The sequence below is a fragment of the Eublepharis macularius genome, chromosome 7, assembly GCF_028583425.1.
Source record: "Eublepharis macularius isolate TG4126 chromosome 7, MPM_Emac_v1.0, whole genome shotgun sequence".
NCBI classification, from domain to species: Eukaryota; Metazoa; Chordata; class Lepidosauria; order Squamata; family Eublepharidae; genus Eublepharis; species Eublepharis macularius.
In genome coordinates, this window is record NC_072796.1 from 16,121,403 (window position 1) to 16,144,500 (window position 23,098).

The following is a 23,098-nucleotide window of genomic DNA, read 5'->3' on the forward strand; positions in this document are numbered from 1 at the left end:
TTCATTAGGGTTGCCAGTCCCTCGCAACCTCCCAGCGGGGGACTGGCTCCTGGCAATTACCTCTGGTGGGGGGGGGGGAATCTGCGCGTGTGTGAAGCGCTCCCGCAAGCGCAATGATATCACTTCCGAGAAGTGACTTCATCACGTGGCCCCTGGGAGCATGCTCATGCTCCACAGGGGCTCAAATTGGGGCTGCTGCGGAGCGCAGGATCACTCCTACCCTTCACAGCAGCCCCAAACGTGCCCGTTTTGGCCCAAAACAGGCTCATTTCGGGCCCATTTTGGCACGGATTGGGCTTGTTTTGAGCCACTGCGGCACGCGGGAGCACTCTGCAGCACCCAAAATGGGCCTGTTTTGGCACGGATCGGGGCTGCTTTGAGCCACTGCGGAGCGCTCCTGTGCTCCACAGCGGCCCAAAACGGGCCCGATCTGTGCCAAAATGGGCCCAAAACGAGCCTGATTTGGGCCAAAATGGGTGCATTTCGAGCCGCTGTGGAGGGCAGGAGCGCTCCTGCACTCTGCAGCTGCCCCAATCCGGGCCCAAACGGGCCTGATTCAGGCAGCTGATGTGCACAGGAGTGCAGCGCTGCAGGGGAGCACACATCGAAGGAGCATGCCCCCCCCCCCCCGCTGGCCAGGTAAGTGGGGGCGGAGTGTGGGGGCAGGGGATCCCTCGCCCCCTCCAGGGGTCTGGCATCCCTATGGTTCATTTCAGGTTCCACATCAAGCTTTGTTCCAGGCCAAAGCCAAACTGCAGCTTCAGCTGAAGTCCCACACCCAGACTTCCATTGCTAGTAACTAAGCCAATGGAATCTACAATGCAGAACTCATCAGGTTGGGGGGACAGTTGCCCAAAGCCCCACTTGGGCACCAAGAGACAATTACAGGCAACATTTTCCTAGTATGTAAACCAAGGGCCCCCAAACTTTTTAAGCCTACGGATACCACCAGACATCTGATACAGGGTAGTAGGCACAATTACAAAATGGCTGCCATGGGAAGCAGATCCTGTGCACATACACACAGAGGAAGCCCAGACGCAAGGGACAAGAGGAGTAATTTTAAAACATTCACTGGGAATGAAAGGTGAAAGAAAATAAAACCAATACTGTGTTGGCAGCTGCTGCCAAACTGTTATTTTAATCTGCATAGTTGATTACAACTCTGTTTAACAGGTTGCCTCTTAAAATTAGCATATTGTTTTAACATATTTTCTGGCATACACAAAAATTACCTTCAGTCATGCAGTGAAGATCCTTGTGCTGCTGTACCAGCTCCTACTGAAGCAGTTTTTAAAAAAATCTGTCCAGCCAATCACATCTCCAGTGGCCAATCAGTTGCCCTGCTGAGCAGAAGCACCACCTGCTCCCACCCACTTTCTAAAAACACTTGGGTGGCACCAGGAAAGGTGCGGGAAGTTGCTGTGATGCCCACAGCAACCATGATGGGGACGCCTGATCTAAACATTAAGAATATTTAAATATGATGGGCCTTGCACAGGATAGCACTAAACAACCTTAAATGCCCGACATTTCTCTAGCTCTTCAGTCGAATTTGGCAGATGGTGATCAGAGGTTTTATTTGACCGTGTGTCATCCAAGGACACAGCAGTGCAGGAAGCACAAAGACATAAAGATGCACTAAGAGAAACTTAGGAAGGTGTCAGATGCAAAAGGCAGCTGTCCGAGATATCCTGCTCATGGTAGATTTACAGTGCAATCCTAAGCAGGCTTAAAAGGGTGTAACTCTACGTTGGAATGCACCTTAACGAACACGTCTAAAATAAAACAATTGGGTTCTCTCTCAGCTGCGGACATGTCTACATAATGAATTCTTTTTCAAATTATTTACTGCCCCAGAAACAAATAGGAGAGGTTTTTAATTTAAAATCCTACCTTTTGTAACAGCAGGCCTTATTCAGTGGTACATCCATACGAATAAGGAGCCAACCCAACCCATCCATGCGCACAAGAACATGATCCAACCCAAAAGATGTGGTTGCAATATTGTGTGACATGGGGAAATGTGTGTATTTTGCATGCACATATAGCTTAGGTACTCACAAACTGATTACTGGATTCTTTTTCTTGGTTTTAATGCTGCACACACACGCCAAAAGTGAAAATTGCGCCTGTTCACACAACATGGCAACCAGGGCTTTTTTTCAGCTGGAACGCAGTGGGACGGAGTTCCGGCACCTCTTGAAAATGGTCACATGGCTAGTGGCCCCGCCCCGATCTCCAGACAGAGGGGAGTTTAGATTGCCCTCTGCGCCGTGGCACCATGGGGAGCACACTTCCAATACACATCGTTGCCAGCCGTCTGGTAAGGGTGAGTGTAATGAAATGCTTTCCCAGAATAAGTGACATTTCCTTCTAGGCAAATGGGCAGTCCAGTAAAATTTGTCCAGATTCCCTTCACTCACCATGGGTTCGTTCCTGAAGAGAAGGCATCGGGGGAATCCAGCGTCAGCCCACCCCAGAGAGTCTTTTATTAGGCCAAGGAGGAAGGGCCCAACTGCTCCCATGTTCCTGAGTGCAAAAATGAGCTAGAACCACCACCACCACCACCCGTCCACGTGACTAAGGCTTAGCTAAGGCCAGGCAAGGAAAAAGGGAACACTGCAGGGTGCTGTAGCCCTGGATTCCAACCCATTGCAGGGGGAGTCTGACCAGGGTATTTCACTTCTTAAAAAGAATACATTTCTAGCTTACAAGCTGTATTTCAAAACTAACAACAGCCCAGAAAACAGTCAGAAGGCAGATAAAACAGTTCTAAGACTGGTTTAAACAATTCTGGCCCTGTAAGCTGGTTGGGATGAAAAATTCAATAGCAACCATATGCAAAGTTACTGTGATCCCCTTAAAGAACAAGTACAGTGTGACCCTAATAAACATGTTTGTGAATAAGATAACAAATTGTGGTAATTACGGGCAGTGTTGCTGTGACAGCCCCACCCTGTTTCCAATAAGCTGAAATTTCTTTCTAGACAAACGAAGTTACAAATCCATGTTTTTAGTTATTCTGTCCATTAAGCAATGGTGCTGTGATACAGTATCATCCAGATGCGAGCAGATGCTCGGAGTGATTCTTCAGCGGTTCTACTGCTGCTCATGCAATTAAGAACCACCAACAGAGTGAAATTAGCAAGGCTCCGGGAAGCCCGTAGGAAACATTCGAACTGACAAGTGTGTTAAACGGTCTGTTGCTATCTAAAGCCTTGAGCTGCAGAGCTAGCTAGGAAAGAGAACAACAACAAAATTAAAGAAGAGGCCAGAGGATAATTCGGAGCGGAAAATTTCCCTCTCATCTCCCTGACCCAGCCTCTCTGGCGCACACAACAAGGCGACGGGAGAGTCCAGATTTTCATCTTAAAGAGTGTCACACATCTTACAGGACCTGGAAGAGCCAAAGTACACTGCAGTGGAAATAACACAGTGTGACTCGTTTTTTCAACCTCTGAAATTACTGTCCCCCCCCCCAGTGGGGACACGACTAAAGTACACTTTGTTCCTGTTCCCGTCCCTTGAAATTACCTCTTAAGAGAACGTTTGTATTCTCCAAGGCAGCGATATGTTTTGAGAGACTGTTAACCTCTCCTTCCGACAACCCCTGTCTGTACTTGGAAAGAAATTTCCTTATCTTCTTCCAACAGTTTATACAGTTTTCTTCAGGAAAGGGCAAACATTCTTTTTAACACATCTACTAGCCACAGAGGGGAAAGGACAGAGCAACTCAAGGAGAAGCTAGTGATATTTCTTCCGCACAAATCAGGAACACGCCTAAATGATCTGCTCTATATTCTTACCCTCTAGCTACTTCTGTCTACCTGTGAACAATAGAACAGATGCCCCAATCATCACATTTAAGGCTTAAATTTAAACCCTGTATACACAGAACACACCCCATCACTCCGGGCATGCAGCCAAAAAAATTATATTCACTGTGGCTCTTCCCATTCTGGAACAGCAGACTTCGGCTTATCACTTGTGCCCAGGAGGAAACAGCACAAAACCAGAAAGTCTGTTTTTTACTGACTGCTATTTAATTTGGCCTGTACTAGGAACAAAAGCTTTTAACCGTTGGGAAAAACCAATGATCTCTCTAAATCACGTAGCATCTTCTAAGACCTGGGGTCATTTGAGAATAATTAGACCTCAGATACACACCTACTTAAGATGATACACATTCTTTAAAACTGAGTATTAAAATTATGAGCCATAGTTAAAAACTACCCAAAGTACGTATTTACTTTGTGGCACTGGAATCATGTTGCTTTGTTCATATTCTTGAAATAAAAGATTTGGCAGTAAAAAACATTTTCTATAGAACATTATATTATTTCTCTTCAAACTCTTGCCACAGCTGGTTGGGCCCCACTTCCCAAGGGTTTGGCAAAATCAAGAGAGAGCCAGTTTGGTGTAGTGGTTAAGAGCATGGGACTCTAATCTGGAGAACCGGGTTTGATTCCTCACTCCTCCACTTGAAGCCAGCTGGGTGACCTTGGGTCAGTCACAGCTCTCTTGGAGCTCTCTCAGCCCCACCCACCTCACAGGGTGTTTGTTGTGAGGATAATGATAACATACTTTGTAAACCGCTCTGAGAGAACATTAAGTTGTCCTGAAGGGTGGTATGTAACTATCATCATCATCATCATTATTGACCTCTTAGTTATGCCACCTTTCACTGATCTTAGCAGTCATAACGGAAGGTAAGTAGGAGGTCTCTTAGCTGAAACTTTCATCAAACTATTCCGCATCACAAATCTGCTGCATGAAAACTATGTTGAAAGTGAACCCATTAACTGAAAAGAAAAAGATGAGGGACAATATAGAAGCATGTATTTTAAAGTGTTTTTTAAAAAAATAGGTAAGCAATACGAATCCCCAGATAATTTGGCATGCATTACATAGAGCCCTAATTCAGCCAATGCTCTGTGTTCTTTAAGAGTCAGATTTCCCATAACATTTACTCAAATGCTGTTTCAGGCCTTCAAGAGTCCGTTTCCAATGCAAGCAACTTCGCTGTGTGCAGGAAATGCTCTTGCTTCACTTCTAACCAGAACCATGACCTGCTGCACCATTCTAAGCCCACTGAAATCAATCCACTTAGGATTGCACTGTTAGTCTGCATCACACCAGTGTAATACACTGATTAGTGTTGGACTAGGATCTGGGAGACTTGGATTCGAATCCTCACTCCGCCATGGAAACTTGTTCAGTGACCTCGAGCCAGTCACTGTCACTGAGCCAAACTACATATTACAGCAGCCACAGGTCCAACCCATAGCCATCAACGACATTTTAGAGAATTTAGCCATTTAAATATTACCATGGGGTGCCATGACACTATACGAGGCTGGCCCCTCCGTGCCCTTTCAAGTGCCGAAACAGCCCCTTACAATTATTTCAACACTTGAAAAGGCATGTGGGGTGGGGGAGATGGCTTGGTGCCATCATGCCATACGACTGTTCAAGATTGGGCCCTCTCAGCAATTTTTAATGGCTAAATTGTCCTCTAAAATGACAGTGGCCAAGGGTTAGACCTGTAGACACTGTAATGTGTAGTTTCACTTTCTCTCAGCCTAACTTATCTCACAGGAGAAAAGAACAAGAGTCCAGTAGCACCCGTAAGACCTATAAGAGTCCAGTAGCACCTATACCAGGTATTTGAAGAAGTGACCTGTGACTCACAAAAGCTCATTCCCTACCACAAATTTTGTTAGTCTTACAGGTGCTGCTGGACTCTTGCTCTTTTCTACTGCTACAGACAAACTAACACGGCTACCCATCTTGATTTAACGCACAGGGTTCTGCATGAATAAAATAGATGAAAGGAGAATGATATGAGCAGCTCTGGGTTCCCACTGGGGAGGAAGGCGGGGTGTAAGTGAATTTTTTTTTTAAAAAAATTTAAACACCTGTACCGATCTGTCTGTTGAAGAATCCCTGCACATCTGCCACAGGGGCATGATGGTACAGGGTGCAAGTTTAGTTTGCACTGCCTGGGCATTGGGAGTATCATTCTCCACCATCACCCCAAACTCAAGTGCACCCAGCAGTCTGCTTTAGTTCCATGCTACAACATCTCCAAGGGTCTTAGAGAAGCTGTTCTTCAGAAAGCTTGCCAACATTACTGATGAAGAGGCTCGATAAGGTTCTAAGACACCCCAAGTTCACAGGAACACGATCTGAAAACCATAGTTTTGCTTTAACAAATAATTAGCCTGTAAGCTGTTCTGGAATTTGCAGCATTTTCCAGACCATTTTCTCTTCCAATGCAATACCAGGATGGTTGTTGTGGGTTTTCTGGGCTGTATTGCCGTGGTCTTGGCATTGTAGTTCCTGACGTTTCGCCAGCAGCTGTGGCTGGCATCTTCAGAGGTGTAGCACCAAAACCCACAACAACCATCGTTCTCCAGCCGTGAAAGCCTTCGACAATACAATACCAGGATATTTTTGATCCAATTTTCTTTCAGCTGGATTAAAAAAAAATCAAAATAAAAAGAAGTATAGCTCTGGAACATCATATAAAAATGGGCAGAATATTGTAAGAGAGAACTGCATGTACATAATAATCACAACTCGTGTGAAATCTTGATTCTACATGCAGGAACTTCAGGCAATAGAATAAAACTCATACCATTATTTGTTTTATTTATATATAGGCCGCCTTTCTCACTGAAACTTAAAATAACCTCATAACACCTTGTTTTATTTAGTTTCCTACAGTTAAAGAAGACACATCTTCTTCATCACTAGCGAATAATGTTATACTGTACTGAAACCTCGCTGTTCACTTCAAATGAAAGTTTAACCATATCTTGGAATACTGACCCTTGGCATTCAAATATCAAAGACCTCTTCCCTCACACAGCCTCAAGCTTCTAAACTCCTTCGAGCGGTATTAATATTACCAAGAGTTAAATCTGTTACTTAGCTGCATACCTGACAGATTAAGTCTATGTGTATTTATGTTAAAAACCGTAGGAAGTGCTCCATTAACCCAAGTATAGTTCACAGCAAGAGAAACTTGTAACCGCTCAAGATTTAGACACACTTGATGCTATCCATATTAATAACAGAGTGGAGGCTGGAATCCTGCACTAAAAATCCAGAATTTCAGTATATGAGAAAGCACTTATAGGTGTGGTACACATTTTTTAAAAAAAGGCTGAAATCCTCAACACAACCAGGCTGCTAGGCTATTTAACAGTGCAATCCTATGCAAAACGACTAAGCCCACTGAAATCAAGTACCTTTGCACAGAACTGCACTGTAAATCTCACAAAATCTCACACCCGTCACAAATCTACCAACATCACGTACAATCAAAAATGCATATTTCTACTTCAACTTGCAACATATATTTCCTTTGTACAGTTTTGCTTAATTTTGGAGACCACAGAGGCTCAAAGAGCAAACTCACCGAGAGTAAAGTAGCACCTTTAAGACTAACCAACTTTACTATAGCAGCAGCTTTCGAGAACTTCGTCAGAAGAGAACCGTGGTTCTTGAAAGCTCATGCTACAGTAAAGTTGGTTAGTCTTAAAGGTGCTACTGGACTCTTTTCTATTTTGCTGCTACAGACAAACACGGCTAACTCCTCTGGATCTATGACCGAGAATAAAGACATATAGATATATAAATGTATAAATATTTATATAAATTTTTAGTTTTTAATCACCCAATATTTTAAAGTGCAAAGTGCCTAAAGGAGCTCAAGAGGTAATTTAATTTTAATTTAATTTATTACATTTATATTCTGCCCTCCCTGCTTTCACAGGCTCAGGGTGGATAACAGAAATACAAATATCAAATGCCATTAAAAATTTTAAAAATATTACATCTAACACGCTACATCTAATCAATTAAAATTACAACTATGCAAATATATAAATGTCATATATTTACATATAAATAATTAAAAGCAGCACATAATAATCTTGAGGACCATGCAGGCTGCGTGACTTTGCAGCTTGGACATGAACACACATGAAGTTGAAACAAGTCCTTGGTCCATCTAGGTCATTGCTGTCTATTCAGACTGGCAGCAACTCCCCAGGGTCGCAGGTCGAGATCTTTTACATCATCTATGTCCTTTTAACTGGAGATGGTGGGGATTGAACCTGGAACCTTCTACATGCAAAGCCACAGCTCCTTCTCTGTAATAGAAGTCATATTTCCGCATGAAACCAGTACGATTTCATTTCACCATGACAGCAAGGAGCAAAAAATAAAACTCAAGCTATATAGCAGTATACACGGCAGAATGCAACTCTTGGGGAATAAGCAGCTAAAATGCCTTTGTGCTAACCGAAGCAAAAAAGACTCATAAAAACAGATTGTTTTCATTAGAGTTTCCTACTAAATCCTGTTAATGAGCCAGCGTCATGCCACTTCAAATGTATGCCCACTCTTAACAACCTTAACAGGAGGATGGTTCAGAGTAAAGCCAGTTTGGTGTAGTGGTTAAGAGTGGCAGGACCCTAATCTGGGGAACCAGGTTTGATTCCCCACCCCTCCACTTGAAGCCAGCTGGGGGACCTTGGGTCAGTCACAGCTTCTCGGAGCTCTCTCAGCCCCACCCACCTCACAGGGTGATTGTTGTGGGGATAACAACAACATACTTTGTAAACCGCTGTGAGTGGGTGTCAAGCTGTCCTTAAGGGTGTATATAAATTGAATGTTGTTATCATTATCGTTATCATTATTATTATTAAATCCACACTGTGACCCATAGTTCAGGTTCCAAAGGGTTACATTGGGTTTGGACATACACACAGGAATCGTTGTTTCTTTGTACAGCAGACCACCTATGCATGCGTGCACACACATGCACAGAATATCAAAAATTACTTTTGGAAGGATCCTGGGTTTCAAAAGTAGCATGCCTTGTTGCAATGCAGGGAAGAGAAACAGAAAAAAGCATTATGTGGCAAACAAAAACACCAACATACACCTTCAGGACTTCAGGGAAGTGGGGTTTTGAATGGGTCTACAACAGTCTCACAATGCCTCCTCTGGAGGCTCCACACCTCAATACTTCAATGTGAGAAATCATATGGTGCAATCCTAAATCCCTTAGACTACAGTAACTCTTCTTAAGATTGTACGCATGATCATTCAGCTCTTTTCCAGGTATGGAAGTCATTACTTCATGTCCATAGATCCAGAAGTTAGCCATGTTAGTCTGTAGTTGCAAAATCGAAGAGTCCAGTAGCACCTTTAAGACTAACCAACTTTACTGTAGCATAAGCTTTCGAGAATCACAGTTCTCTTCGTCAGATGCATGCATGCATCTGACGAAGAGAACTGTGATTCTCGAAAGCTTATGCTACAGTAAAGTTGGTTAGTCTTAAAGGTGCCACTGGACTCTTTTCGATTTCATTACTTCATGTTGCAAGTATCAAGCAAAGTACATCCAATGATTTCTCTTACACTTTTCAAGTAAGGCAGTAGATTCTGAAGTTTGTTATCCAAAGTTTCCTTTTAGACTGGATCACGTAGAATGTTACGTTAACATCCACTCCTAAGCAATTGATGCTTCCATTGGCAATTGAACTCTGTGTGTTCTTACAGGGCATTTGGGTCTATACCCTTTTATGTGAAGTTATGCTGGACTTTTGCTAATTTATTGTTCAAAAAAAAAATCCTCCAGATTGTGGGCGATTTCCTTCCTTGATAAAAATGCAGATAAGCTGCTGAACTGGGTGTGTACTCCACTTAAAAGACAGCTGCAAGGCTATCCGTCCGGAAATTAAGCTGGGATAGCCTGGAGGCCTTTCTTTCTTGCTAATAAACACCCTGCCTAAAAGAGGATTATAAAAGAATGCTTCTAGTAGCAAGCACTGATAAATCCCAAGGTCTCTAGGCTGGCAACCAGAGAGGAACATAACGCTCCCTGGCCAAACAGAAATAAAACATGCTTCCCTTCTGATGACAAGGCCATGTGCAATCCCTTCAATTATCCTTCCTCTCCCACCTTCGCTTTATTCCAGCACCTCTCATCTAACAGAAGAACCAACAGTCATCTTGCCTAGCCAGGGTGGCCAAGTCCCCAGGTGGCCTTGTTTTGCAGGGGAGGGGGGGACGTTTAACCTCGTGTCATGTAACACTTCCGCAGTGGCTTTGTTCTACCAAATTCATGATTAGGATTACTTACGATCACAGATTCTTCCAACAGCACTGCTGGGACTCAGAACAAAAGAATGATTCAGGTATGGCTTTTTAACCGTGAAACAATTATCACCGGTCCATTTGCTAAACTCCACTGTGGAATACAGGAAAAGTTGTCCTTGGTCATCTTCCAGAAAAAGCAACACCACCACCCAGGGCTTTTTTTCAGCTGGAACGCGTCGGAACGGAGTTCCGGCACCTCTTGAAAATGGTCACATGGCTTGTGGCCCCGCCCCCTGATCTCCAGACAGAGGGGAGTTTAGATTGCCCTCCATGCCACTGAGCAGCGCGGAGGGCAATCTAAACTCCCCTCAGTCTGGAGATCAGGGGGCGGGGCCACCAGCCATGTGACCATTTTCTCTGAGGGTGATTTAAACTTGAAAAAACTTCCCCTTGTTCCAGCTGACCCAAAGTGATGTCATTGTGCAGTTCTGGGAGCATGTGCGCACTTTGCGCACACCCATGTGGTACCAAGGGCAACATCTCCCGCCAAGAGTTGCCCCCTGTGCTGGCAACCCACTGAGTTCCACCACTTCTTTTCCCAGAAAAAAAGCCCTGCCACCACCCATCCACAATCCTAACCCAAATTTCTTCTGTTTCCTCAACACCCTCCATCTTGTCACCTCACAAATACAAACTGGTGTTCCAGTTAACATCTCCCTCACAAGCCCTGCTCTCTGTGCCTTCAGGGGGCAACCAAAGACCGGGCATTTTCAGTAGCGGCGCCCTGCCTGTGGAATGCCCTTCCCCTTCAGGTCCCCCTGGTGTTTTCCTTTAGGTGCCAGGCCAAAATGTTTCTATTCACCCAAGTTTTTAATAAGGGATTGATTTTTCAACAGTATTTTAGCCTGGAAACTGTTACTTTATGCAGTCTGTGGTCTGTTTGTATGATCTGTGTTTAGAGGTCTTTAAATGCAAGATTTTAATTATTATCTTTTAATGTTTTATTGATATTTTTTTATTTTGTAACCTGCCTTGGGCAGCTTCCCAGAAAGGTGGCATTAAAATGTTCTAAATGGGAATTTTTATAGCAAGCCCTGAGAGTCTTGGACCATATCTCCACCCTTGAACATCAGGGCAAGGTCTGTGGTATAACAGAGGCTTCACACCTTGAGAAGATGCTTCATATTCCAACGGATAAGGCCCTCTCCTCCCCTATCTCCAGCAACCACAGCAGACATCACCACAGGTGCAAACTTCAGTCCCTACAACCTGCATACAGAAGAAAAGTAGGCAGGCAAGTTTTTCTGGCAGCTAAGTTAAAACTGTCTCAGATACCAAGCACAATAAAAGTACTGTACTCATAAATGACCAAAGGAACACAAAATTCTTGCAATGAAACAAGGACAAGATAAAGGAAAGAAGGCCACCACTCACTCCAGCAGCCGCAACTCCCTAGCACAGGGGTCCCCAACCCTTTTCAGCCTGCCAACACCTTTGGAATTCTGACAGAGCGGTGGGTGCAACTACAAAATGGCTGCCAGAGGAGGTGGAGCCAACAACAAAATGGCTGTCATACGGGACAGAGGGCCAAACTACAAGTGACAAATGACACAGGTTGGACACTTGTCAGCGTCCCTCAAGTTTTGATGGGAAATGTAGGCAGCTCGGCAGAATGTTGGACAAGTGACAGTTGAAAAGTCCATGGGACAGCAGTCGGAGAGCCAAGCTGCAAGACCAGGATGCCTACATTTCCCATCAAAACTTGAGGGAAGCTGACAAGGGTCCAACCTGTGTCAGGCATCACTTGTAGCTTGGCCCACAGGCAACTACAAAATGGCAATGGGTGAGGTCATGCATAACCTTAAGTAATGCCTTAACATTTCAGGTAGAAGCTCCGTTTAACAAGTTGCCTCTTAAATTGAGTGTATGGTTTTAATATATTTTCTCACATACACACAAACTACCTTCAGTCACGCAGTAAAGATCCTTGTGCTGTGATAGCCGTTGCTGCTGAAGCCGCTTTTTAAAAAACTGTACATCCAATCAGATTTTCAGTGGCCAGCGAGAAGCCCTGCTGTGTAGAAGCCCCCCCCCTTCCTGGCCCCATCTACTTTCTAAAAACACTTGGCAGGCATCAGGAAAGGTGCTGGTGAGTGCCACGGTGCCCCTGGGCACCACGTTGGGGACTCCTACCCTAGCATATTAGCTACATAGTGAAACGAGTCCCCAGAAAGGCACATGATACAGCAACCTTGCAAAAGCTTAGCAGGCCCAGGGGTGGCCAATGTCTAGCCGAGGGATCTCCTAGGGAACCCAATGCAGGCAGCCTTGGATTTCATGATGGAAGAAAGGCGATGATATAAATGCAGTGAAACAAATAAAACATCTACTGTACTTGCTCATGGACGTTAATTCCCTCTGGGTCTCAAAGTGAAGGTAACAATCTACTACTTTAAAAGAAGAAAACGCAAAACGTACAGACTTGTCCTCGGCAACTCCTCTCCAAAACCCACGGCCAGATGTACAAAGTACATGGTAGGCAGCTGAGATGATAACTTGGTAGGCAGTGAAAATCTTTAGGCGCTCTAATATCATCATGCTTTAAAATGCTGAAAGAACATTACCCAGCCTGCACGCTGGCCGGACCTCCATTATCAGCAAACAAAGGAGATAAGGATGTCGCTCACTCAAACGTCAGTTCAAATGTTGACAATCCCATTAATACAAAGCACACAATTAGGGATGGGAACAGACCTGTTATGTTGAACACACTGACTGCACAAACACTGAGCCACAATCACTTCCCCAGGTGTCCGCTATGTGCTTGAGGAAGGCAGGCACGGCCATTGTGAGGACAGAACCAATTTCTGGCTGCCTTCATACCAATAAATGGGCTTCTCACTTGGATCCTTTCCACCGTTCAGGGGAGTAGGATCCAGAAGCCTGTAAACAGGATCTGTAGATCAGTAGGGGCTTCCCCTTCCTCTAATGCATACGCCTCTGGTTCCGCCTCCTGTTCAAACATTTTGTAGCGGCACCCATCACCCCACTTCAAAATCCCATAGGTACACACTTACAGGGGACCACAGATGCGACATCCTTCAGTTTGCAAGATCTGAGCAAGTCTGTTAATGATAGGACATTTTGGAGGTCTTTCATTCATAGGGTCGCCATAGGTCAGAGGCAACTTGATGACACGCACGCGCGCATGCGCGCGCACACACACACAGGGCTTTAGCCAAACTTTCCAGCTCCCTAAAAAGATGGAAGGAAAGTGGAAAGCAAACTGCACACTTGGCTGGATAGGAGCAATCCTGAGACTTGCCCCATAGCACGTCGGATGTCATCAGAATCATCAATAGCAAAATTCACCCTTCATTTCACATCATAGTTTAGAATCAATTGTCTTCTTAGTATTACTCTCGGAGTGAACGGTCCCAACTACATTTGAGGTACACGTGCATTTTTTCAACCGGTCATACCCAAACTAGCTGGTGCCTTGAAAATGAGGAATGCAAACCTTATTGTGCCTGTATCACATAATAAACCGTCTCCAGAACACAAGAAACTATTGTTAACCATTCATGGCAGCCTGTGCTGCTAGACAACAGGCTGCCATCTTCTGAATTCGTTGGAGATTCCACAGGGCTGATTGCTCGATGGGGACACCTGCTGCCTTGCTGGCAGAGGAAATGTATTTCAGCGGAGAATGGAAGTCATACAGCTGCAGGTCTTCTTCCAGCCGATATCCTCGCTATTAATCTTGACTGCTAAGGCTGTGCTACATACCATACAAAATAAAATAAGATAAACGAGTTGGCTTATCCGAACAAGGAAGGGACAAATATAAGAAGAAAGATATGATGTAGTAAAGAAATGCTATCTCATAGAGTAGACCTACAGAGCAATTCTATGCAGTTACTTCAGTCTAAGGACACTGAAATCCATGAGTTTACACTGGAGCAATTCTGCAAAGAGTCTCACAACTATTGTCAACAGCGGCCCAAAGAAGGCGTTGCAAAAGAATTAAATTCTAAAGAGAAATTTAAAGGAGGCAAATAACGCGAGCAGAGAAAAGACAACGGCATACAAGAAATCATAGGTACAAAGCATAATAATAGAAACAAGACACTTGGTGGGACAAAAGCAGTAATGAGATGAGAGATTTAGTAAAGCAAAGCTTAAGGACTAGAAACTTGAATATGATGCAGACAGTGACAGAAAACTGGGAAAAAGTGTCAAAGCAAGGGATATGATTACAGCAACAAAAAGAGAGAAGTAATTTGGCAGGAGTGATTTTGAATAGGTCTAATACAACAGGTACAAAAGCTGCAGTCTTTTAAGTAAAGAGATCACTATTAAGGTTTTTAGCAAAAGATGCCAAAAGGAAAAGGAGAGGGAGTTGATATAATGAAAAGTACCTGTTGTGGAGAGAGAAAGGGAGGTGTGACGATAATGACTTTTCTAAGAGCGAGGAAAAAGCGGAAGAGATTTTGAGCAGAAAGATAAAGAGAGAGTCTTAGCCACTTCAATGAAACATAGCTAGGTGTCCAGAAGAAAATGCACAGATAATCTCAGTCTATTTAATGCTACAGCAGAACACTACCCTAAGTGAAAAAGCTGCAAGAATGTATTTCAGTAATTACAGGTAATATTAAAAAAGTATTTATTTTACCCGCAAATCCTTTTCTATGGGACAGGCACACACGGACTCTAGCGTAGCAAGCACGAGCAAATTCCACCTATCTGCTGCTAGATTAATTCTGACCTATTCTTGGGATCAGTCACCAAACTCTTTCACGATGCAATCTTTTGCAGCGTTGCTCCAATCTAAGCCCAATCGGTTTAGTTCACCCAAATTCTGCACGTCATTCCGCTATATTTCCATAACCAACAGAGCTCTCCTAAAACACAAGGTGTAGGGATTGATCTGCAATCCATCAACCTCTTTAAAATATCATATTTGCACTGAAGCAGATGTTCCCTACCCACATAAAAGCCACTGAGCCAGTTTAAAAGGAACATCGCCTTCTAAAGGAGACAGCAGTTCGTATTAAGTGTCCTTGCCCTTAACGGGACTACTTGGGAAAACCTCACGCGAGAATCAGAGTTAACAATATAGAAGACAAGTTCCTCCTACATGCAGGGAATGCTCATAAGCCAGTCTACTCAGAAGTAAATCCCATTTTATTCGCTGGGACTTACTCTCAGGAACGTGTTCTTAGGACTGGTGCAGGCTTGTGTTCTTAGATGCACTGTTGAGTTCAATGCGCATAAACTCTAGGATGCGCCCTGCTAATATTTTTTCTTAACAAGAGCAATTTTACAGCTATACTTAATGCAGCATTGCTGCCACATGCCAATTATACAGATTCGAACACTTTGGGGTTTCTTGACACACGTTATTTGACCGTAGTATGTCTTAGAGCTCCTTCCCTCTTTGACCAACACGGTCCATAAACCCAGCATGCTTTCTCTCACCTTTCCAATAATATGCCTCACTTCTCACTACCTGCAACTGGTAAGGTTGCCAACTGCCTAGAGAAAAAATGTCCTAGGGCTTTAATACAGGCTTACTGGGCTGCTATTTGCCTATTGACCTCCATGCTATGAAAAGCTTCATCTACCCATTTCCACATATTAAGCCTCTATTAAAGGGATAGGACATTTTTCTCCAGCTTGGCTCACAGTGAAACATAGCTAGGTTTAGACAGCACCCCCCCCCCGCAAAGAAGATGCCTCAAGCCACCTCCAATTTCTGTTATTCTCTATGGGGGAAACTATGGGGCCTAACCAGGAGGCTGGGTGTGGCATTTTGCAATCAAAATCCATCAAATTTGGAGGGGACATACTCCTAACTGTCCTCTAACTACCCTCCAAGTTTCAGGACAATTGGCCACTTGATGGCCCCCCACAAGGTGCCCCCACCACTCCGTTTGTTTCTATTGTGGGGAAAAAACTCTAGGTTGACTCAAACTGCAGCAACACATGGACCAAGGAGGAATCCAGAATATATGAGTACAAGCAGGGAACCCCTAAGGACATCCACTCATCCATTATTTCCTCTTTCCCTTCCCTGGAAGCCCAACAGCCTCTTCCTTTTTCCTGCTTCCTTCTCTCCTTCCTACCCACCAATAGACTACAGACCACAAACATGCATTTGTAGAGGCAGGGAGGGATAATATACATGAAGCTGCTGGATAACCAGTCAGACAATTGATCCATCTAGCTCAGTATTATTTACTTGGACTAGGGGGTGGTTTTCCAAAAGAAAGGGGTCTTTCCTGATACCTCCTACCAAAGATTCTTTAGCTGGAGATGCCAGGAACTGAACCTCAGACCTTCAACATCCACAACAGGTGCCCACAGACTCTCATTTATTTTTATGGACCTGTTTGCAAGGTTGTCTTATATTTGGTTTTGGTGATATTTTATAAATGATATGTGGAGTTAAGAGAGTACTTGATCACTTTCCAGGTTACAAAGCAACAACACTAACTTCATAACGTGCAAGCTCCGTTGCAACAAACCATGTCCACTGAAATGATATGGTCGAGAAAAGATAGAGCCATTAATAACACTAGATCCAGAGGAGTTAGCCGTGTTTGTCTGTAGTAGCAAAATAGAAAAGAGTCCAGTAGCACCTTTAAAACTAACCAACTTTACTGTAGCATAAGCTTTCGAGAATCACAGTTCTCTTCGTCAGATGCATGCATGCATCTGACGAAGAGAACTGTGAGTCTCGAAAACTTATGCAACAGTAAAGTTGGTTAGTCTTAAAGGTGCTACCGGACTCTTTTCTATTAATAACACTAGCAGCCGTCTCTGACACAGCCAAAGTTCTACATAGTTTTCAAACATCATTGGCATAACTTTCAGCAAACAATACATTCACCATGTTTCCAACTTTCAATCCAACTTTCAATCTTAAACCCAAAATATGTTTTTAGTTAAAACTTTGCTTGAATTCTCCACTCTTTTTGGCTGCAGAAACGCTTGCAATTTGTTGCATCCCAACAGACTTAAAATTCTATAAAATTAATGCCGCAGTTCAAGGATCCTCTTCCTGTTTAGCTGAAATGGATTGACTGAACTGGCACACATTCCCATTGGAATGAATGGGTCCTGCACAAGAACACACATTTTGTTCATACACAGTTCACATTCCTTTGGATGGGTCGGACTCAGCAGTAATTTCCACGATTTCTGAACAGAAGCTTCTCCATTCCTCTGCAGCTCGGTTTGGGGGGGGGGGGGGGTCTGCAGTGGGAGGACAGAATCATGAAAAGTTCTATCCCTTTACCCTTAAGTGGAAGTCTGCCACTGAATCCAACCCACCAGTTGTTGTGCAATAGAACTTCCCAGCACATTGTACTGTAAACTTAACTGTGTTCGCTTGGGAATTAATCTTACAGGTTTCCAAATAAATTTCTTCAAGACTGGGGGATGGCATGCCTTTGACATTAAAGCAGCTTTCTCAAAGGAAAAGAAATCTCAAGTAGCTTAGAAAAATCCAAACCACACAACTATGCTAGGAATAATTTTAATTAAGACTAGCCCAAAAAAGAACCACTTTGTTTACTCCTAAAGGCTGGGGGGTTGGAATTTACTTGGATGACTTGAGTCCTAAACCGGTAGACCATAGTGAGTTCACCTCTCCAACTTTATTCTGCAACTTAACAGGGAGATAGGGGTCCAATAGCATCTTAAAGACCAACTAGATTTCCAAGGTATGCGCTTTCATGCGTCAAAGCTCCCCTGGTTGAAAGCTCGTATCTTGGAAACCTAGTTGGTCTTTAAGATGCTATTGGACCTAGATCTTGCTCTTTATCTGCAGGCCGAGAGGACTACCCACTTGAAACTAACAGGGAGATAGACGGCCTTTCCAGGGACCTCGTACCTAGGCAACGCTATTTCCCTATCTTTAAAAAGCCTGCTCTTTAGATGAAGAACTGTCCCTCTCATTCCAGATCTCCATGGATGAAAGGAAAACAGTTACTCCTAAAGGCAGTTTAAGACTGGTCCTTCTTTTTCTGGAGCAGCTCTGCTTAAAGTCAGAGAGGGGAGGCAAAAGCAACGAGAGTGAAACCCAACAGACGCCGCAGTCCTGAGCAGTGTTACCCCATCCCAAACCCAAGGGAGGTCCAAGCGTGCAACTCCGTTTGGGATTGCAAAGTCCGGCCATTCGCGGCGCGCGCCGGTGTTAAAAACGGCTCGTGCGCCGCAGCCTCCAGAAGTACGTGCGGGTTGTGTGCCGGATAGGGTGACATTCATGCAATATTCACACGGACATACACAAATCGTGCAAAAAAAAAAAAGCAAAAGTCCGAGAGAGAACTGAAACCAAGTCGGGGGAAACTCTTGTAAGGGGGGCCGCCGATCGGCGCGAAGAAGTTCTGCCCCAATCGAGGAGCCCCGAAGCACACACTAGCCGCGCGCCGCACAACAAAGGCCGGGCTGGGATTCGAGAACGCGAACTGCCCGCCAAGTTCGCGCACGAGAGACTTTGCAAGGCAGGGGGGCTTCCCTGCCGCCGAGGGCACATGCATGGGGGGGGGGGCGCTGTTCGGAAGCGGCTCCCAGAACATCTGGCCACCCCTGGGGTCCTTCCGAACCAGCTGGCCCCGCAGCAGCCCCCGATCCTTGGCGAGGAAAGCCTGGGGAAGAGTGCAAGGGGAGCAGAGCCCAGCGAAAGTCTCGGGCGGGCGCGACTCTCCAGCCTCTCTGCAGCCCCGACGCGAAGCGACTCCGGATCCCGGGGGGGGGGGGATGCCGGGCTTCGCGGAGACGAGCGGGCCGGGGGGGGAATGGAGGGGGCCGCCGCCCCCCAGCGCCGCCGTACCTGCGCCACCAGCGGCACCAGCGTCTGCTCCACGGAGCGCGAGCGGATCTGCAGCCCGGGCAGCGCCTCCCAGCCCAGCGCCGAGCCGGGCGGCGAGCGCGGCCACGAGACCCCGCCGCCTCCACCGCCGAGGAACGCGGCCATTGCTCCGGCGCCGCACGCCGCGCTCCGTCTCGCTCCTCTCTCCGCCGCTCGCCCGGGAGGAGGCGGAGGAGGGGGCGGCGGGCGGCTCTCCCGCTCCGCCTCTCTCCGGCCGGCCTTCCCGCCTTCTGCCCTCGACGCCCGGCCCGGGAAAAGTTCGGCCTGGGCCCCCTCGGGCGCCAGGGCGCGGCGCCGCTCGCGCCTCCCTCCGCCGCCGCCGCCGCCTCGGGCGTTGCGCGCTCCGGCCAGAGGCGCCCGCGGGCAGCCGAGCCCCGTCCCCTCGAGAGCGCGGCGGCGAATTCCGCCGCCCACGTGTGAAGACGCTGTCGCGGGGCAGGTCAGCGCCTTGGACTGCTTGCCTTTAACACGTTTCCGGCCCGGGATGGGACCAAGGCAGAGCCTTGTTCACACACGCGCTTGGTTCTCCAGGGAGTCCAGCACCCAGTGGGAGGGTTGCCAGCTTCGGGGTGGGAAATTCCTGGAGGGGAACTGATCTCTGTCAGCTTGGAGATCTCTTGTGATTCCAAGAGATCTCCAGCTTCCACGTGGAGGCTGGCTAGGCTGTCTAGTGGGGATGTCCTAAGACGTATGAATATGCCTTCACGGATTCCATCATCTCAAACAAGGCTTTTAATTTCATTTCATTTATAGCCCACCTGTCTTGCTGACACCCAAGGCAGATTAGTGCAAGTCAATAAGAACAACCACTTGGATGTTCAATGAACAAATGAATATGATGAACAATAGCTGGAATTTTCAATGAGCAAATACAATAGGGGATGAGTTGCAAAATTTGAAGCCGGCATAAATCAGAAATAGAGAGATGAAACTTTGCTGAAATCAACAACACAGAAACTACCCAATAGGAGCGTATTTACATCAACAGACAGTACCCAGTAGAACAATCTACAACCCCTGTTCTTATCCAAAGCATCTCTCTCAGCCAATTCTGACAGCACAGACCTATACCTGAGTTTAAAAAAAACCTCCTGAATAATTCACTTGAATAGTTTGCAGAAAGCTAGGAGGGTGGGAGCTTTCCTGGGCACTGCGGGGCCACCAGCCATGTGACCATTTTCAAGAGGTTCCGGAACTCCGTCCCCCGCGTTCCTGCTGAAAAAAAGCCCTGCTCCGGTTTATTTTTATTGCAACAGACTTGATGTGACTGTCCCCTTTCCAGTTTCTTCGGTTCATGCTTGGTGTAGTAAGGTGAGTGCATGTCAGATAACAACACCGTTTGTACAATGACTTAAGCCTTAAATGATATTCTTAGGATTTTCTTTTTGGTCTTGCTGGTATTAAGATACTCAGTTGCAATAAAGTGCCATCTAATGAACTGAATAGATGGGCATGGATTAGTTTTAGTTATTAACTTCCCTTTGTTGATAAAAAAACATTATACACCACTTTTCAGCACAAGTATCCCCACAGTGACTTACAATAGCATAAACAATTACTATAAAAGCCAAAGTAAAAATTCAATATAACATGTAAATATAACACCATGTTCTACCATGGCATTGACCTTTAAAGCCTTATATGGCTTGGGACCAGCATACGTTAAGGGCTGCCTACCCCTATAAGAGCCCTTACTTGGATAGTCCAGGAGAGCCTGATCTTGTCAGATCTCGGAAGCTAAGCAGGGTTGGTCTTGGTTAATAACTGGATGGGAGACCTCCATCAAAGATCAGGGTTGCAGAGGCAGGCGATGGCAAACCGTCTCTGTAAATCTCTTGCCATGAAAACCCCACCAGGGGTTGCCATAAGCTATAACTTGAGGGCACTATCTACCACTCCACTCCCATATGAACTTCCTGACATTATAGCCGTCTTCAAGGGCCCCGTAATCCAAAATTAGACAAGTGGCAACCCAAAATGGGCCTTTTTGCTCTTGGTGAAACCAAAACTCTGGCATTCCTTCCCCAGCAAGATTCTTCCGACCCGTTCTATCTTCAATTTCTACCTGCAGGAAGAGTTTTGGCATCCCCTTATTGACCCTCTTTCCTGTTTATGTTTTAATCATCATTTTATATGTGTGCATTTTTAAAGGCCACATACTGCCTTGGTGGTTGTGCACGTGCATTTATGTGCCTTTGCACCAGAGACGATTGAAGCGCGTGCTAACCTGTTTTCAAGGGATTCTAAGGCACATGGCAATTGGCAATGCTCCGCATACTGGAACGTAATTCTCACTGAACTTGTGTTTAAGATAGTGCTGCATAGCTACAATCTAAAGACTATTCATTAGGAAGTAAGTCTCTTTGAGTTTAGTTGGACTGTTTTGAGTACACAGAAATAAATCCTACTGATTTCAGTGGGAGTTACTCCCAAATAAATGTGCTTTGAATTGCAATCATGCAGCCCAGTTCTATGTATGCAAGATCCACTTTATTTTACTCATGGCTAAATGTGCATAGGATTGCAACACGGAGCAGGCTGTTAAATAGCCTAGGCTTGATTTGAAATAATTACTGATGCTGAGCTTCTCTTCAATTTTTTTTTATTGTGCTCGGAGCTGCTGCAGAGAAATGACTCAGGCCCGGCTCGGAGGCTTATTATTCCTGGCACCCAGATGGGGAAAAAAGCCCTTGTGATGTAAATTTATGGCAATTTAAAGCCCTTTCCTTAGATAGGATAGGATGTCTTGAGGAGTCTGAAATTACTGCTGCCTGATATCAGGTGTTTTTGAAGGGTGGCAGCTGTAGCACGGGGGAAGAAGGTGTACAGTATGGAAAACGGGATCCCTCTACTGATACTGGCCCATGACAACTTCCCACATGTGCGTTCACCAACTGTTTATTGCAGCATTGTGGTAACCAGGGCTTTTTTTCTGGGAAAAGAGGTGGTGGAACTTGGTGGTGGAACTCAGGACCGCACAATGACATTACTTTGGGTCAGCTGGAACAAGGGGGGGGGAGTTTTTAAAAGTTTAAATTGCCTTCGGCGAAAATGACGCAGAGGGCAATCTAAACTCCCCTCTGTCTGGAGATCAGGGGGCGGGGCCACCAGCCATGTGACCATTTTCAAGAAGTACTGGAACTCCGTTCCAGCGCGTTCCAGCTGAAAAAAAGCCCTGGTGGTAACTTATATAGAAGCAGGGCTTTTTTTCAGGGGGAACGCAGGGGAACAGAGTTCTGGCACCTCTTGAAAATACTCGGCAATAGTGCTTGAAAATAATATGATTTCAAAGAATCCCATGTGTTTCTTCCTCATTTCCCTCTTGAGAGTTCCGCCACATCTTTTCCCAGAAAAAAAAACCCTGCATAGAAGGATAATCCTGAGTTTTCTATATGGTGGCTCTTACCAGGTGGAACAGCTTGACCGTCAAGCCACACTGACCATTCTGCATACACTGACTGACCAGAATGCATTCAACAGAATTGCTCAGGACAGGAGGGCATTTTTAGAAAAGTAATAGAGCGATAGTAAAACAGAATTGTATAGGGGCCATATTTTAAAAAAAAATAGGGGTGTAGTTTTGATGTCTATGAAATTTTGGGGCACTTCTCCTCTCCCAATATTCTATTGTTTATAGCATGTATTATACTGATTTTATTTTATTTTACTTTGTAATCCAGTTTTGTGGCATTGTTGTATATATGAAACTGCTCTCTTCTCTGTTCTTTTCACATTCTCTAATCCACCTTGAGTCTCAGTGAGAAAGGCTGACTATAAATGATGTAAATAAAATAAATCCACACCAGATCAAACACGCCACACGTAAAAATTGCACAGCACCTTGCACACAGTGCTTTTCAGTGTTGGAGTTTATTCACATGTTCAGTAGCCAGTCGCCAAAAGGTGAAAAATCAAAGGGTGTAGGAATGGCCCTTAGACTCTGTCACTATCCACATGGGGTTTGTTTTAGTAGCCATTTCTCCTCTTGCTGTGGCTCAGGTGGAAGGGACACTATTTCTGGGGTTTTTTGAGTGAGGGGGAGATTTCAGTAGAATACGGCCAGGTTCAAAAGTCTGTTCTGCCAGATATATTCAA

At 45.2% G+C, this 23,098-nt stretch overlaps 1 protein-coding gene across 2 annotated transcripts in view; it reads right to left on the minus strand.

Annotated features, from left to right (window-relative positions):
• The window catches only part of CTNNAL1 (catenin alpha like 1), a 76,309-nt gene extending 57,071 nt beyond the window's left edge, over window positions 1–19,238 (minus strand). The window contains exon 1 of one of the 2 annotated variants that reach the window (XM_054984379.1): window positions 18,965–19,238. In XM_054984379.1, coding sequence (XP_054840354.1) covers window positions 18,965–19,108 — 144 coding nt within the window. In that variant the 5' untranslated portion in view covers window positions 19,109–19,238. The remainder of the gene's footprint in view (window positions 1–18,964) is intronic. The other variant, XM_054984378.1, reaches the window with a different exon arrangement.
• Window positions 19,239–23,098: the final 3,860 nt, after the last annotated feature.